Source organism: Cucurbita pepo, chromosome LG01 (assembly GCF_002806865.2).
Source record: "Cucurbita pepo subsp. pepo cultivar mu-cu-16 chromosome LG01, ASM280686v2, whole genome shotgun sequence".
Taxonomy (NCBI): Eukaryota; Viridiplantae; Streptophyta; class Magnoliopsida; order Cucurbitales; family Cucurbitaceae; genus Cucurbita; species Cucurbita pepo.
In genome coordinates this window covers 12,096,810-12,116,222 of record NC_036638.1, presented here as the reverse complement: position 1 = coordinate 12,116,222, position 19,413 = coordinate 12,096,810, and the positions used below count along the sequence as shown (strand labels likewise).

At 36.5% G+C, this 19,413-nt stretch overlaps 1 protein-coding gene across 1 annotated transcript; it reads right to left on the bottom strand.

The window, feature by feature from the left end:
- Positions 1-18,524: 18,524 nt before the first annotated feature.
- Positions 18,525-18,998, bottom strand: LOC111794883 (uncharacterized mitochondrial protein AtMg00820-like). The gene is made up of 2 exons (XM_023677100.1): positions 18,989-18,998; positions 18,525-18,922 (listed from the first exon to the last, which is right to left on the bottom strand). Exons 1-2 carry the CDS (start codon positions 18,996-18,998, stop codon positions 18,525-18,527), a joined length of 408 nt encoding a protein of 135 aa, XP_023532868.1.
- Between the last annotated feature and the right edge of the window lie 415 nt (positions 18,999-19,413).

The following is a 19,413-nucleotide window of genomic DNA, read 5'->3' as shown; positions in this document are numbered from 1 at the left end:
GATGATGTTATATGAATGACGTGATGATGTTATATGAATGATGTACTTGGTATGCTTGATGCACTTTATGGCAATATGATGAGTATGATGATTGCGTGATGTTTACCTTAATATGATGATGTTTTCCATATTGACCATGTTATATGATGATGAGTGCCATATTGCATCATGTCGTTTGATCGACATAGGACACAACCCTAAGAGCATGAAAACAATATTAATATAAATATCTACGAGTATGTGTTACCTAGAGTAACAAAGAGATGAGACCAGAAGGTTGTGTTAGGGGAGACATTATGATAGATTTAGAGGGACCTCATGCATATTGTATGTTCATAATCATAGGACTACTTCCCCTAGAGATGATGAGTGGTGATTCACACAGTATGATGATGAGTGCGAATGCACACAGATGAAGGTGTTCATGAGGCGCATGACACTATGAGGTTCCGCTGAGCTCCGGACGTCGTTACAGATTAGCTTGACAAGAGAGTCCAGGGGGTGTGCGAGCGCCTTGGAGATTCACACTCGCACGTGTGAGTCGTGTGTAGTGAAGTACTACACATCCAATTTGTCTGAGACTGGAGGCCACCCTTATGATGATTAGAGATAGGTCCCTAAATCATGATTGAATGTGTTTGTATTTGCATGGCCCCCTATAGTGGGGCCACTTACTGAGTATTCTTTGAAATACTCAGGTCATGTGCCACATCATTTTTTAGGTAAAGGCAAGGCGCACTTGTACGGAGGACGGCGACATCGTGAGCAGAGACTGTGGCATGTGCATAGGGTAGACTCATATTTAAATTCTTACTCTTAAGTTAGAATAGATTATTTTACATTTTATTGTTTTAAATTATTTTGTATTTGTTTTTATTTTCTCTAAATTTCAGTGTTTCGTATTTAAACACGTAAGACCATGACTGTGTTTTCTAGAGAAGAAGTTGTTTTAAGCATTTTTCGAAGTTTACGTTACAAATGATGTTCAAGTAAGAGTTATATTTCCACACTATAGATGAGCATGAGATGTTAGTAGCGACTCTGAGTATGTGAAAATTTAGGGCCGTTACAGTTGGTATGAGAGCTCTAGGTTTTAGATTCTTTAGACTAGCCTACGATGTAGGCTTGGCACGTTCCATGGTCCCAACGTTGATGCCCCATCACCGTCAGGTACGCCTTGTACATGATAAGAAAAGAGAAACGTTTTCAAATTCGCATGCATTTTTATGTTAATGTTACTGAAATGTTGTGATATTTCACTATTTATTTAAGAGCATGATGTGATGTGTTGCATGCTAAGTGATTTTGTTTGCAATATGATGTGAACTTCATCACAAATACTGAGCCTTAGACTTAAGAAATGCTATCTTGGTTTCTAGAACCATGCTGCCTATACTACGCAAAAGAGTAAGACGAGGAAGGGGACGACCTCCTATTAGAGGTAGAGGATGAGGTGAGGCTGAAGAGAGCCCACCTCGAGAAGGATCAGAGACAGGGTTTGAATTAGAACCCTTATTGCATGTATGGTCGGCAAGCAGCCCTGAGAGAGTAGACGTAGTAACTAAGGATAGAGTAAAAAATGGCCAAGCAATAGTAGCCGACCAAACTCTAAGCATAGTCCTAATAGTAGTAAAGATGACTGACTTCGACGTAGTACTAGGCATGGATTGACTAGGTGCAAACTGTGCTAGTATAGACTGTCACAAAAAAAAAAAAGTGATATTCTCACCACCGATGTGACCTAGCTTTAAATTTAATGGCACAAGTACCGAGACTACCCCAAAGGTAGTCACGATGATGAAAGCAAAAAGATTAGTCCAACAAGGCGGTTGGACTATATTAGCATGTGTCGTAGATGTAAGAGGAAAAAGAAAAGACCCTAGAAAACGTGCCAATAGTAAACGAGTTCCCAGATGTATTTCCGGATGACCTACCTGGAATACCCCCTTTCCGAGCAGTCGACTTCATCATCAAACTCGAGCCGGGAACTGAGCCTATTTTTAAAGCACCCTATTGCATGGCGCCAGCAGAGTTGAAGGAACTCAAGGCACAATGACAAGACTTACTGGATAAAGGGTTCATTCAATCTAGCGTATCCCCCAGGGGTGCGCCAGTATTGTTTGTTACGAAGAAAGACGGATCGATGCGTCTGTGCATCGATTACAGAGAGCTAAATAAGAGAACCATAAAGAACAAATACCCTCTACCTAGAATAGAAGACTTATTTGATCAACTCAGAGAGGGAATGGTATTTTCTAAGATAGATCTACAATCAGGTTACCATGAAATAAAGAGTAAAGAAAAAGACGTACCAAAGACAGCATTTAGGATAATGGACGATTGCTACAAGTTCGCAGTGATGTCATTTGACCTCACCAATGCTCCAGCTGTGTTAATGGAGTTAATGAACCGAGTGTTCAACTGTCTAGACACTTTTGTGATCGTGCTCATTGATGACATCCTAGTGTACTAAAAAATAGACTTCGAACACCAGGAACACCTCTGAAAAGTCCTAGCCACCCTAAGAGAGAACAAGTTGTACGCCAAGTTCTCAAAGTGTGAATTTTGGTTACGACAAGTCTCTTTCCTAGGATACGTGGTGACAAAGGACGGAGTATCCGCAGGTCTAAGGTCAAAGCGGTCACAAAGTGGGAACGCCCAACTACGATAACACCAGTATGGAGTTTCTTGGGACTAGCGGGATACAATCGAAGGTTCGTGTAGGACTTTGCTAGAATAGCCTTGCTTTTGACACAATTAACGAGAAAAGGGGTACCATTTATATGGAATGATGCTTGTGAGGCAAGCTTTCAGGACCTAAAAGAGAGATTGATAACCGCCCCGGTACTCACGGTACCTGAGATCTCAGAAGAGTATGTAATCTATAGTGACGCGTCCAAGAATGAACTAGGATGTGTATTAATGCAACACGACAAAGTTGTTGCATACGCATCCTGTCAACTAAAAGAATACAAGAGAATTACCCTATCCACGACCTGGAGTTGGCTACTGTAGTGTTTGCGCTGAAAATTTGACGACATTACCTCTATGGAGAGAAAATTCAAAGTTTTACCGACCACAAGAGTTTAAAATATTTCTTCACCCAGAAAGAGTTAAATATGAGGCGGAGAAGGTGGCTAGAGTTGGATAAGGACTACAATATAGATATCTAGTACCACCCTGGAAAAGCAAACGTGGTCGCAGATGCTTTGAGTAGAAAGATGACCCACTTATCGACCCTCATTACGAGGGAAGTAAGGGTACAAAGAGAATTAGAGCAAACCAACATATTTGTGGCGACCGAGAGAGTCATAGAACAACTTGCCCGACTTACAGTGCAACCTACACTTAGTCCAAGAATTATTACGTCCCTACGAGAGGATCCTAACCTATAGAAATTCCTAGGCCAGCTAGATGAAAGTCCAATAGATGGATTCTCGAAGTCCTTAAATGAAGGACTATTGTATGCGTCCCGACAATAGAGGATTTAAGGAAAGAGATATTGACGGAAGCTCACAACTCGTCATTTGCCATGCACCCAAGAGGTACTAAGATGTACTAAGATTTAAAACAACATTTCCAGTGGAAGAGCATGAAGAGGGACGTGGCCGAGCTTGTGAGCAAATGCTTAGTTTGTCAACAAGTAAAAGCTCATAGACAAAAGACAGCAGGGATATTACAGCCCCCAAGTATATCAGAGTGGAAGTGGGAAAACATAACAATGGATTTCATAGTAGGATTACCCAAAACGCTTAAAGGCTATACAGTGATCTGGGTAATTGTCGTTAGGTTGACCAAGTCGGCACACTTCTTACCTTGAAAAGCCATATATACAGTTGATAACAGGGCGCAACTGTATGTGAAAGAAATAGTAAGACTACATGGAGTTCCAGTGTTTATAGTGTCGGATCGAGATCCACGCTTTATGTCAGCGTTCTGGCATGGACTTTAAAAAGCGTTGAGTACTCAGCTCAACTTTGGCACCGCCTTTCACCCCCAAACAGATGGACAAATGGAGCGCCTAAACCAAATCTTAGAGGACACGCTACGCACTTGCGTATTAGACTTTAAAGCAAGTTGCGCTTTCAAGGCACTATTGGAATGACACCGTTCGAGGCTCTGTATGGGAAACGGTGCAGGTCCCCGCTATGTAGGGACGAGATAGGTGAGAGAGAGCTAGTAGGACTCGAGATAGTCCTAGTCGCCTATGAGACTGTCCAGAAAATTTGAGCGAGGATGCGTACCGCTCAAAGTAGACAAAAAAAAAAAAAAAAAAAAAAAAAAAAAAAAAAAANGATAGCACCAATGAGAGATGTCTTGAGGTTCGGATGTAGGGCAAGTAAGTCCTAGATGCATTAGACTTGTCGAAATTCTCTAGCGAATTGGTCCATAATGAAGTTAGCCCTACCTCCATCCCTCTCAGAAGTACATGAGGTAGTTCACGTGTAGATGTTGAGTAAATACATGATGGATCCTATACACATAATACACTATGAGCCCCTACAACTCAACGAAAATTTAAGTTACGAGGAAAAACCAATCGAATTTTAACCTGAGAAGTGACAGTGCTACGCAACAAGTGTTATGGTGAAACCACCGTACCGAGGAGGCAATGTGGGAGCGTGAAGATGAAATAAGAGAGAAACATCCCGAGTTAATCTAAGAGTTTAGACTTTGGAGGACTAAAGTTTTGTATATAATGTAACAACCGTACCAAATAAAATAAAATAGAATAAATAAATAAATAAATTAGTAATAATAAAATGGTAACTTATACCATTTCTCCACCAATACCACACAACTTCTTCCCCAAATATCTCTCCTCAACACCTCCTAAAGAACATGAAACAAAATAGAAAAGATCTCAGATTTACTCATAGAGAAGAAGAAAAATAGGTGTTTAAGCAGATTCACTCGATGAAAGAGATAGAAAAGTTCATTGGTAAGTTAGATCTTCTTTTTTTTTTTTAACAGTTCATTTTTTTTTTTTTTAATCTTGTTTCAATTATTTAGATTTTTGCTATCATTTTACTCGTCATAGAAAATCAGGATCCAACATTAAAATTGGGAAAAAGAAATAAGAATTGATTAAAATTGGTGAAGATAATTATGAATTTCTTTAAGAAAAAAAAAAAGAAGAAAAATACAGGAAGACATGGAATTCTTTCTTTTATTGGAGGAGAGAAATATAGAATATGAGAGAGAGAAAAAAATGGGAGTTAAAATAAAAACAGAGGAAATATAGAGAAGGGAAAAATCAGAGATAAGAAATTATGCCTTTTATTGTCTGTTTTAATTCTAGAATTGATTAAAACTAATGGGAGATATGGAATTCTCCTTTTATTGTATGTGTAATTCTAGAATTGATTAAAATTGGTCTAAAGTAGGGTGAACCAAAAAAAGTAAAACAAAGGAAGAGAAAGAGGGTGTACCAGAGAGAAGGAAAATGGAAGATCCAAGGAATTGTTATTATTTATACTGAGAGAATATAATATTATAAGAAACTATGCTTGGATTGAATGATTGAAGCATCATGAAATAAAATGGACACATTTTTAATTTAAGTTGTACTACCAACGACAATTTAGAAATAATGAAAATGTGGAATTCGATTTTTTTACTGAGGCAATTAAGTTTATGTTCAAAATAGGTGAAGCCTCGATATAAGTGAGAAAGAATGCGAAGAATGAAAGCAAGCAAATTTGGAGCTAGATATAAATTCGGCTAAGGTCAACCAAGTAAGTGGCCTTACTATCGGCTCGATCGAAAGACATGTCTTATGTATGACGACACGTGCCTAGTGGCCCTTGCACGTGTCATTTATGCTTTATGTTATGTGGTGATGTGATGACGTGATGACGTTAGATGATGATGTGTTGATGTTGTATGATGATGTGATGTTGTTAAGTAGTGATGCGATGATGTTATATGATGATGTGATGTTGATATATGATGATGTGATTATGTGATGTGATGACGTTAGATGATGATGTGATTATGTTATGTGATGACGTTAGATGATGATGTGATTATGTTATGTGCTGATGTTAGATGATGATGTGATGATGTGATAATGTTATGTGATGACATGATGACGTTAGATGATGATGTGATGATGTTATATGATGACTTGATGACGTTAGATAATGATGTGATGATGTTATATGAATGACGTGATGATGTTATATGAATGATGTACTTGGTATGCTTGATGCACTTTATGGCAATATGATGAGTATGATGATTGCGTGATGTTTACCTTAATATGATGATGTTTTCCATATTGAGCATGTTATATGATGATGAGTGCCATATTGCATCATGTCGTTTGATCGACATAGGACACAACCCTAAGAGCATGAAAACAATATTAATATAAATATCTACGAGCATGTGTTACCTAGAGTAACAAAGAGATGAGACCAGAAGGTTGTGTTAGAGGAGACATTATGATAGATTTAGAGGGACCTCATGCATATTGTATGTTCATAATCATAGGACTACTTCCCCTAGAGATGATGAGTGGTGATTCACACAGTATGCTGATGAGTGCGAATGCGCACAAATGAAGGTGTTCATGAGGCGCATGACACTATGGGGTTCCGTTGACCTCCGAACGTTGTTATAGATTAGCTTGACCAGAGGGTCCAGGGGGTGTGCGAGCACCCTGGGGATTCACACTCGCATGTGTGAGTCGTGTGTAGGGAAGTACTACATATCCAATTTGTCCAAGACTGGAGGCCACCCTTATGATGATTAGAGATTGGTCCCTAAATCATGATTGCATGTGTTTGCATTTGCATGGCCCCCTATAGTGGGGTCACTTATTGAGTACTCTTTAAAATACTCAGGTCATGTGCCACATCATTTTTCAGGTAAAGGCAAGGCACACTTGTACGGAGGANGCTGATGTTAGATGATGATGTGATGATGTGATAATGTTATGTGATGACATGATGACGTTAGATGATGATGTGATGATGTTATATGATGACTTGATGACGTTAGATAATGATGTGATGATGTTATATGAATGACGTGATGATGTTATATGAATGATGTACTTGGTATGCTTGATGCACTTTATGGCAATATGATGAGTATGATGATTGCGTGATGTTTACCTTAATATGATGATGTTTTCCATATTGAGCATGTTATATGATGATGAGTGCCATATTGCATCATGTCGTTTGATCGACATAGGACACAACCCTAAGAGCATGAAAACAATATTAATATAAATATCTACGAGCATGTGTTACCTAGAGTAACAAAGAGATGAGACCAGAAGGTTGTGTTAGAGGAGACATTATGATAGATTTAGAGGGACCTCATGCATATTGTATGTTCATAATCATAGGACTACTTCCCCTAGAGATGATGAGTGGTGATTCACACAGTATGCTGATGAGTGCGAATGCGCACAAATGAAGGTGTTCATGAGGCGCATGACACTATGGGGTTCCGTTGACCTCCGAACGTTGTTATAGATTAGCTTGACCAGAGGGTCCAGGGGGTGTGCGAGCACCCTGGGGATTCACACTCGCATGTGTGAGTCGTGTGTAGGGAAGTACTACATATCCAATTTGTCCAAGACTGGAGGCCACCCTTATGATGATTAGAGATTGGTCCCTAAATCATGATTGCATGTGTTTGCATTTGCATGGCCCCCTATAGTGGGGTCACTTATTGAGTACTCTTTAAAATACTCAGGTCATGTGCCACATCATTTTTCAGGTAAAGGCAAGGCACACTTGTACGGAGGACGGCGGCATCGCAAGCAGAGACTGTGGCACATGCATAGGGTAGACTCATGTTTAAATTCTTAGTCTTAAGTTAGAATAGATTGTTTTGCATTTCATTGTTTTAAATTATTTTATATTTGTTTTTATTTTCTCTAAATTTTAGTGTTTCGTATTTAAACATGTTAAGACCATGGTTATGTTTTTCAAAGAAGAAGTTGTTTTAAGCGTTTTTCAAAGTTTACGTTACAAATGATGTTCATGTAAGAGTTATATTTCCGCATTATAGATGAGCATGAGACGTTAGTAGCGACTCTGAGTATGTGAAAATTTAGGGTTGCTACAAAAACAGCAACAACAAGAAGACAGCAGGTGGAATAATTGCACTACACAACAAGCAAAATTGGAGAAAACCGTACGAGTTTTTGAATCACTGGAATTAGAGGAAAGATTAAATTCATCAATGAAGTTATCTATTGATGACACACTCTTGAACTACATCTTAGAAGAAGAACTATTTGATATATGAGAGATAGACTTTATGAAATTATTCCCACCCACGGCATGATGTAGAGTTCCAAAGGGGAATCATTTATTTGACAATGGACAACTAAAACAAAATGAGAAGAGAAAGAGGGAGCTAGTCACAATTTACAAACAAATTTATGAAGCTCAGAGTAAACCAAGTTAGTTTTTTTCTCTTTTTATTTATGCACTTTTGTTTTTAAATAGTTATTTTCAGTTTCCTTAGCATGATAGTTAGATTTTATTTTACTTTTTGTGCATGCCCGACCGAAGTTAGCCAATTTTTGTAGATGAATTAGGGGGATTTAGATGTAATTAGGAATGTTAATTTAAGCATATTAAGGAGGCTAATTACACTTAGTGCATGCTAGGATGTGATTGANGCTGATGAGTGCGAATGCGCACAAATGAAGGTGTTCATGAGGCGCATGACACTATGGGGTTCCGTTGACCTCCGAACGTTGTTATAGATTAGCTTGACCAGAGGGTCCAGGGGGTGTGCGAGCACCCTGGGGATTCACACTCGCATGTGTGAGTCGTGTGTAGGGAAGTACTACATCCTTAGCATGATAGTTAGATTTTATTTTACTTTTTGTGCATGCCCGACCGAAGTTAGCCAATTTTTGTAGATGAATTAGGGGGATTTAGATGTAATTAGGAATGTTAATTTAAGCATATTAAGGAGGCTAATTACACTTAGTGCATGCTAGGATGTGATTGATGACAAATATTATTCTCTTATAGTGCACTTGGCAACATAGTTGCCTTCTTCATTTTCATTTTTCATATGGTTTTATTTTATTTTCATTTTTCATATGGTTTTATTTTATTTGAATATTGTGCACTTCCTCATCCAAGTACATGCTAAGGCACCACCACCAAAGAATTTTTTTTAGGAACATCCTAAAAGATTTTCGAACCCCTACAAAGAAAAAAATTCGTATGGAAAAGAAGAAAGGGGTTGCTAGACATCATAATTCACATGCTGCAGCACTAGCAGCACTAGCAGCTGGACTCATAGCAGATTTATAGCAGCAGTATTTTCAAGTTTCTAGAGAAAATTTTAAAAGAATGGAGCCGCAAAAAATCTTCACGATGTCTAAAGATGGGGGATTCTCTAAGCACACCCTTTACAATCTTATTATCTTGTTTAGATCCATGCATCCATATTTTGTTGTATATTTTTGTTTTGTTGACGGTATATAATTTTGAATGATGTCCATGCATGCACCCTAGAAACATGAGCTTTATTAGATAGGGTTATATATCATGCATTTTCAAATATACAGTAGAAATGTTTTATGCAAAACTAGGGATCCATGGTAAAATGTTTCAATAGGATAATAAAACATTAAGGTGAAGGATGTGTTTCTCTACAAAAATAAAATCATAACTCAAAGAAAAAAAAAAAAGGAGAGTTAAGGAAATTAAAGCTCAAGTCGAAAGGAGTATTCATAAAAAAGTTAAGGTGAGGATCCAATCTATTATAATTCATTATAATTAGCAAGAATTCTCATAATTCACTAAACTTTAAACCATTTTTCCAATCCAAACAATAAACAAGAGTTTCCACACCTCAATCTACTTCCATGAATGATTCTACACCCACACCAATACTCATTTAAGGACAATGACTAGTTTAAGTTTGGAGGTATTAAAGTAATTCTACNCAAGACCACTCCTCTTCAACCTAAAGCTTGAACTCACAATGCTCAAAAAAATTAAAAAAAACAAACAAATTGTCCTAATTGCTCATTGTTAGATAATCTGCGTCATCGAAGGTGTCTGAATCAAAGGTAATAGGGATGTAAAAAAACAAAAGAGAAAAGAAGTTATGTCTGAATCAAAGGTGATATGAACCAAGAGACATCAATCATACAATATACTTCAATGAAGATGTGAAGAAAAGGTTGTCAAAATTATCAAAAGATGTTTCAATTCATGCTACATTGAAGAAGAATGAAGTTTGATTGTTGTAAATTTTGGGTGGNTCAAATGCATCTCACCTTGAAGGATTTACGTACATTACAAGTGTGTGCATATATGAAAGAGTAAGTTCAAAGTATAATTAACCGAAAGAGTAAGTTCAAAGTATGATTAACCGAAAGAGTAAGTTCAAAGTTCAAAGTGTGTGCATATATGAAAGAGTAAGACCTCCGTCCCATCCCTCTTTGAGTGAGAACAGAGGGAGGTAAGGGTGGATTTAAGGTGGCTTGCTGGCTGCGGAAGGAAGAAGGACTCGGATTTGTCAAAGGGAGAAGGCACCGGAGGTTGAAAGACCAAAACCCACGCTTGTTGGGAGAACTTAAGCTCTAGATCCACGGGCATTCGTCGGCAATTTCGGATGGAAGCAAGCCAAAACGAAAAGTCGAACGAAGGGAGAACGCCAAGGTACATTCATGAGTTTTGAGAGCTTCTACCGTTACATTCGTCCCCTACCCTCCATGAGTTGACCCAATTTCAATTGCTACCCTCCATGAGTTGACCCAATTTCAATTGCTATAGGTTCGCAAGAGGACGATCTAGACTTTGTTGAAGAAAACAGGTAGAGTTTTGACTTGTACGACGAAGGGCGAGTGCGAGAAAGGAAGGAGGAAATCCAGCAAGCGCAGAGATGAGGGAAAGAAAAAGAATAAGAGGGGGGAAAAATGATTATGAAAGAAGAAGAAGAAGGTTCTCAAGAGAGGAAGAGGGAGGAAAAGGAGAGGAGGAAAAAAAAAAAAAAAAAAAAAAAAGAGAAAAGAAGTTATCCTTATGGTTCACGTGAGTTGCATCACAAATGTGGCCATACTTAACTTCAGGATGCTAGCAAGAGAGTTGAGCTAAGAGAGAATGAGTGTTAGCCTATATAGTCATCCCTTGAAGAATTAGATCATTTGCATCACAAGTGGAGACACCCAGAGAATAGGGAGATGACTCGAAGAATTCTTGTGGAAAAAAAAAAATTATGACAAGAGAAAAGTAATGAAATAAATTATGAACCAAAGTCACAAAAGCAAGGCAGAAGGAATGATAATCATTCTAGAAATGTTTTCAGGAATAGTGTGTAAGTGAGGAATGTGTTATTTTTCTGGTAAGATTTGGGTAGAAGTGTATGGTGAATTGTGGGGGAAAAACTGAGTTGAGGAAGGAATATAAGGAGTGTGATCTAAATCATGTCTTTGATGAATACTCTGCCAACATAAATATATAGAAAAAAAAAAATGGGGAGTGGAGAGAATGATTTCTCGAGAATGAACAATTTCTTAAGTTTGGGGTGTGATAACTCTCCAAAAGTGAGTTATTTAAGTCTTTTTAGAGTTAATTTTGCACTAATACTCCCCATTTTCTCATTAATTGCTTCTTTTATTCTAGTTATTATATATGGATAGTCAACGGTGGTTTTGATATGAAAAAGAAAATCAATCTACATGAATCAAGCTTAATTATATACTTAATTGAGTTATGTGGTAAAATTCCAGAACATTTATGATGAACCATGGTGTTGTAGCAAATCTGGAAATAAATTGTTGACCCTGATGCTGAAGCAACTCGGAAAGTAAACTTTTCGGGGATGATATGGATATTTTAATCCATATCAGCAATCCACATAGGTCATTGACTACCAAATTAGAAACATCCTAGGTGGACGATTTTATCCTTTCTCGACCCTAAATGAGAAGAAACAAACATTATGAAAGGAAAAGGATACGTAAAAAATGAAGGGAACCACATTTTAGAAAGCAAATTTTTTAGATTAGCCCGTAGCAACTCTGCTGCTGTGAAACCAGAGAAGAAGAAGAAAACAAAACCCTAATTCAGCCGCTATTGACAGCAAAAGGAAAATAGGTGGACGTGAGATTTCAAGGGAAGAGAACTTCCATTGAAGAGCAAACAAGCTTGATAACTCTCTATTTCCTTACTTTCTTCTCGTATTCTATAAATTTTATATGATTGAGACGTGAGTTCTTTTGTTTAATTCAGTTTGTATGGAGAGCTAAATTTTATAGGGGAGGCGAGAGAGTCTTATATACTTTAAGTATGTTGACGGTATGATTTTAGTTTTTAAAGAGTTGTTGTTAATTATCTACATGTGTGTTTAATTAGCTACTTTACACACATAGTTGTTCTCTTATTCGAGGGAAGAGAGGGAGCAATGAAATCTTCTTTAATACTTTAGTTCCGTTGAAAAGATACTTGAATGTAGTAGAAGGGTTACTAATAATTCTTCTCCTATAACCTTGTTAACAAAAATTAAAAATGATTATGAAAATAATCACTATGCATGATCCTCGGGAGTGGGCTTGCGAATCTATTAAGATGAATTAAAATCTACCACAAAATTCAACAACTTATCAATTTCATCTCTCTTAGCCGGACATTCCTCATTATAGTTGATTTTCTCATCATTTTCTGTTTTTCGTCAGAAGTGATACTCTGCATTAGTTTTGTTTAATTAGTTAAAATCACAAAAACTCATTTGAATGTTACCCAAAAACTCACTTAATTTATAGCGATAAAATTAACAAAAAAGATAGGTTTTATGTGAAATCGATAATTTACTTATTACTTGTTATACTTGTGATAGTGTATACTTGCACTTATTCTTGTGAATTTTTCATCATTTTATTATATACATCCACAAGCGATCAAAGGGAATGAACTCTTCATCCGTATAACGGAAGCATTGGGAATAACATTGGGAACTGTTTTGATTTTATTAAAATTAAAAGAAAGCAATAAATTCAAGAGCAAGAATTTTACCTTTGTATAAGCCGTAGCTTGTGAAACTCCTTGAAGTACTCCAACCACACAGAAGTTCTCACATTCCACAAGATCTTCCTTGCTATAATTCGAACACGAGGTCTAGACTTGTGAGTCTTCTTGAAAGAAAATAAGAAAATGCCAAAGGGATTGTAGAAGGAAAGTTTCAAGATAAGGAATTAAAAATATGGAAATTTCCTTACAAATACAAAAATGACATTTTCGTCTTTTTGCTTCCTTTTTCCTTTTCGATAGTTTTCGGAAGGCCTTAGATCTCTAAAATTATTTTTTATAGCATTGAAATGACTTGTTTAAGATCTTTGTTCTTACTTGAATGCATTAATTTCTTTCCTTTGATCCTTTGAGTTACTTTTAACCTTGCTTCGGGTGTTACACGTTCCTTGTGTTACAATTTGCATACTTATGTCTAGGGCTTCATGCATTCCCTGCAATGTAGTATGTGTTATAAAACCTTGGTGCACTTCCCATCCGGTTTTTAGGGCATCTTGGGTTCTAGTTCTAAGAGTTCATTTTTAAGTCTTGAGGCATAACCAAGGTAAAATTCTTAACATGTAAGTCATAATCTATAAGTATCCTCAACATTTCTTCACATGCATAAATCTTTCTTAAGCATCTAGTCATTTGGTATTCGTAGAACTTTGATTTCTTATAATGGGTCTTTAGGAGTACTTTTATCCTTTTCCACATGATTCATACCACAAACATGTTCTAATCCACTCGTGAGATCTTGTATGATTGTCCTTAAGGTTATAAATGAATCAATTATAAAGTTTCTGTAACACCTCAAAGTAAGGATAAAAGTAACCCAAGGAAACCAAGAAAAGAAATTTAGGCATTTAAGCAAGGACAAAGGTCTTAAGAAACACATTTCTATACCTAATAAGTAATTTTATGGATTGAAGGCTTTCCCAAAAAGATGAGAAATGAAAAGGCAAGCGAAAAGTCCAAAAAGGACCCTTTTCAATTTTTAAGATTTTTTTTAAGATTTTGAATTACTTATCTCCAATTTATTTCAAGACGATAAAAAAAGGAAAAATGACTAGCAAACAATGAAAACGTTTTAGAAAAAATTTGATTTTTCGAGAAAAATAAAAAAAAAATTGCCAAATTACCATAATACCCCTATATATATATATATATATATATATATATATATATATATATATATATATATATATATATATATATATATATATATATATANATATATATATATATATATATATATATATATAATTACGCCTTTTCTGCCCTGAATTAGAACTTCCACAGTGACCTTCTGCACAAAATCCATCCATCGAATCTAAAAGACTAGCCTTTGGATATTCTCCAAAATTGGACACAATCTTTAACGGTCTCAGGTCATCATATCAAACGGTGAGAATTCAAGAAAATTCAATCAAAGAGGATATTTTTTATGAATTGTCCAGAAAATTCAATATTCAAATCACGAAGATTATGGAGGTTTCAACGTAGGTAGAAGCTTCCCCTCTAAAGTCTGAAGTTGGGGTAATAGTATGGAACAAGAATCGAGCAAGTTCGAGCTCCCAATCGTAAGCTATAAGCATTTAGATTTTGGGTATCCTAATTTTGGATTTCTTCCCAATTCGAGATCAATTCTCCACCATTTCCCTTCAAACTTGTTCCTACATTTTCTAAACAAGATTACCCACAAGTTCTATGAAGAAATCCAGTGTTGAAAGTGCCTAAAAACAATTCCTCCAATCCAATCGGTCATTAATGAGCTTAAAGGAAAACTCAAAAATTCAATTCGAGGATACATAATAATTCGTCAAGCAAGGACAATCTCAATGAGTTTTTGCACCTCCAAGGAGTGTTTCCATAGAAGATCACGAAGAGAAATAACCTCAGGAACGTTAAGGAAATAAGTTTCCGGCTCAAATTTGGGGTATGTGTCGAACAACTATCTACGGTCCCTTTTCCTTAAAATTGAGAATTTATTTAGCTTGAGAGGATGAAAGTTGAGCAATTTTGATGAAGGAATCGAGAGCTGAAACGTTGTAGAACAATTTATCCAAGAGAATGAAAATCTTGTGTTTTGGGCAATTTGTAGACCGAGAACGATTCTCCAAAATTGGGGACACACATTCAAAGACATCCCTAAAAGCTAATTCCTTTACCTCGAGGGAAGGACAAGGAAGAGGTTCCATGAAGAAATTGGGCCTTGATAACGCCTAAAATTGGGGGCTCCATAAGAAATTCCCTGTTTTTGCTCGAGCAAGAAAAAAAATTTGGACGAACTTTGGAGGCAAATATCTTAGGTTTCAATCCACGAGAAGGTATGAAATCAATCACTAGTTCTTTCTTGTAAGACCATATTAAAGTTTTATGGAGAAATCGAGGAAAGAAACGTTGTAAATAGAGCTGTAGAGGGCGAGTTTCAGATGACAATGCAAAGGACGCGCACGTCTTCTTCCTATTTAGAAGAAGAAGACGATGACGTGGCCGGTTCAACTGAACTGACCATGTTAACCCAAAATCCAACTTACCTTGGTTTTTCTCAATTTCGACCCCCCTTTTAGACGCATTCTCATGAAAAATCTTATTGTTCCAAAAATTAGACACAAAAGGAATCTATGGCAGAAAATTTGAAGTAATTCGGATAATGGAATCTCGAGAACGAAAGTCCTAAACGTCGACGACGAGGTAAGTATCCTCTTGGAATTTTATTAAGAAATACTTGTGGGAATCACATTGATTTTTATATGAACCCTTAAACAAGTATCAATTAAGGATATAGGAAAGAAAAACACCAAGAACCGAGAGTTAAGGCCCTAAACTGATCAAATTGTTTAGGATTAAAGTAACATTAAAATAATCCAATAAATTAACTTTTCTGCCGGTAAAAGTTTAATGTTAAGCATATTATGGTACGTTGAGATTATATATGAAATTTTGTTGTCATTGGAAAAGGCTAAGTAAGTAAACCAAGAAACAGTGTAAAATGACCATAATGCCCTTATGGTAATTTACCTTCCGTTTATGATTTAGATGACCTTCAAATGCTATGAAACTCTGTAATAATTGATAATTTTGTGAAGTTTGAAAGCTATTGGAACACATTAAATAGCAAAACAAAGAATTAAGGTTAAAATGACCAAAATGCCCCTAGGACTATTTATGATATTTCAAGATTTATATGCGCTCCAAATGGCGTATTAATTTTTAAAAGGCCTATTCTCAAGACTAAGGACTCTTTTAGAATCCTCTGCCTAATTCATTATGATTCTATGACTTTCTAAAATAACTCAGACTTGCTAGGGTTCATATTTTTATGAATGTATGTTTCAACTTATGTCTCAAAGAATTATGAACTTAAACAACTTACAAGATTAAGAACCAAGAATAATACATTACCAAGGTAAGAAGGATGCTAAGTATCACTCAAGGATAAGGGACCAAGGTCCTTAAACTCAGAAACTCAAGACTGCTAGGTAATACTCAAATCATGTCCAATGTTACCCATGACCTCCCACCACGGGGTGCTTTCATAGGCCCATGTTTTCCTCTTCTAGGTGGGATGCCCTGCATCATGTTTTTCTTAGCTGGATGTCATGTTTGGCCTCATATTTCTCTCACCTAGATGAGATGCCCTACACCATGTTATGGGTACCTTAAGATTTGCAGGATGTCATGTTTATGTTTGCACCGATCACATGAGCTTTTTGGTTTTTCATGGGAAGTAATCTAGGACCATGATGGAACAAGAAGAGAGCAAGTTATCTTAGCCACGAATCAAGAACCTCCTGAGACCTCCCATGGAACAACATGCTCATGACTTAGAATACGCTGCTTGGAATGTATGAAGCCTTGAGCGTAGGTATTCAGACTATGCCGCTTGGAATGTATGAAACCTTGGGCATAGGTATTTAGGCTGTATCACAGGATAAAATCTGGATGCAGGATTAGACTAATTCACTTGGAAAGTAAGAAGTCTTGGATGTAGGTTTTCAGACTACGTCGCTTCGAACGCATGAATCCTTGGGCATAGATTTTCAGACCGTATCACAGGGTAATCCCTAGATGCGGGTTTAGACTATGTCACTTGGAACGCATGAAGCCTCAGACATAAGTTGTCAGGTTCATGATTAATATTGTAAATCCTAGGGGGTATCTTGGATAACGAACCAAGAACAGAAGAAGAAACTAGAAAGTACCAAGAAAAAGACAAAAATTAAGTACTTAAAACATGGATCTCACACAATATCTACTACTCAAAAGTGTGAATAGATATGAAAATATTAATTGATTACGAATATCTTGACTAATTCAAACTAGCAATAAGTTGCACTAAATTCTGACAGCCTCCCTTAGTGCAAGCTTATTTCTCCATAATTCCGAGAGCCTTGCGAAAAACTTCAAACTTCAAACTTCACTTCGGCAAGTGCGTTAGCAAATATGTCTGCAACTTGCTCATTAGTATGTATTTTCTGCAATTTAACATCCTGCGATAACACTTTCTCTCGAACAAAATGATAATGAGTTTCAATATGTTTCAAACGAGCATGAAACATTGGATTTTCAGCAAGTTTTATTGCACTTTCATGATCACAATTAATTTGAATTGGCTGATTGAGAATAGTCACCATTTCTTGAATAAGCCTCCTGAGCCCAAACATTACTGAGTAGCCATTGTAGCAGCTACATATTCTGCTTCACAACTTGACACAGAACGGTGCTTTGCTTTTTACTGCACCATGAAATTGCAGCAGAGCCTGCTGTAAAACAAAAACCTACTGTGGAGCGTCTATCGTTCACGTCACCAGCCCAATCAGCATCCACAAAAACACCTAATAAAAATGACTTTGATTTCTCATACATTAATCCATAATTTAAAGTGCCCTTGATGTAACAAAAAATTCTTTTTGCTGCAATTAAGTGAGTCTCATGTGATTGATCCATGAATTGAGACACAACTCTTACTGAAAAAGCAATGTCTCGCCTTATGATAGTTAAATAGAATAAACTACCAACAAGTTGACGAAAGAAGGTAACATCTATTAATGACTTCCCTTCATTTCTAGCTAATTTGAGATTTGGTTCCACAGGAGTAGTTTTTTCTCTTCAATTCTCCATACGAAACCGCTGCAATAAACTTGATGCATATCGTTTTTTAGAGAGAAAATAACCATCATTACATTTCTTAATTTCCAAACCCAGAAAACAATCAGGTTCACCTAATTTTTTCATTTCAAAACGAACAAACAAGACATCCTGGAGACTACTGATTTCAACAATATCATCACCAGTAATAATCATGACATCAACATAAAGTAAGAGCAAGGTGCATCAAGTTGTTGTTTTCTTAACAAATAAGCTCGTTTCAGCACATGAAGACTTAAAACCACAAAAATTAAGATATTGAGAAATCTTACCAAACAAAGCACGATGAGCTTGTTTGAGTTTGTATAATGTCTTCTTAAGTCTATACACATAATCAGGATATTCCTTAGAGGTAAATCCTTGCGGCTACTTCATAAAAATATCACCATCCAACTCTCTGTAAACGAAAGCATTTTTCACATCAAGCTGCCATAATTTCCAGCTTTTACTAGCAGCTAAAGAGATGATTGTTCGTAATGTTACCATTCTTACGATCGGACTAAAAGTCTCATCATAGTCTCGACCATATTGCTGAGAGAACCCACGAACAACAAGACGAGTTTTGTGTCTATCAATTCTACCATCCGCTTTTTTCTTTACCTTGTAAGTCCACTTACAAGTAATTAAATCGGCATCATGAGGCTTTGGTACAAGCTCACAGGTGTCATTTTTTTCAAGTGCTGAAATTTCTTCCATCATTGCATTTTCCCATTCTGAAATTCCTTTAGCTTCACGGTACAACTTCGGCTCATTTTCACTTGTATCTTCCATAAAAAAACAAGACAGAACAGAAATTTGATTAATGTCAACTACAAAATCAGACAACTTACCTGGTAACATTTTATGTCTTTGAGGATTTTTTATTGTGGCAACTTCAATATTTGCAGTGGCTTATTTATTCTCTTCAGCTTGAATGTCTGTCGCAATTGAAAAATCTTTTCTCCATAACGTAGAATCATCAGGAAAAAGTGCAACATTAGTTGTACTTTTGCTGCCATCTGCATCGTCTTTGTAACTTGAAATTTCATGAAACACTACATCACGGGACACAATAATCATCTTTGTTTCCAAATCCATACACTTCCAACCCTTTCTATGAGTATCATAGCCAACAAAAATGCATTTCTTGGCATTTGGGTCAATTTTAGTTCGATTATGTTTCACTACATGAATATAACAAATAGACCAAAAAATACGAAAATAACTCACATTGAGTTTACGATGATAAATCAACTCGAATGGTGATGATTCTATT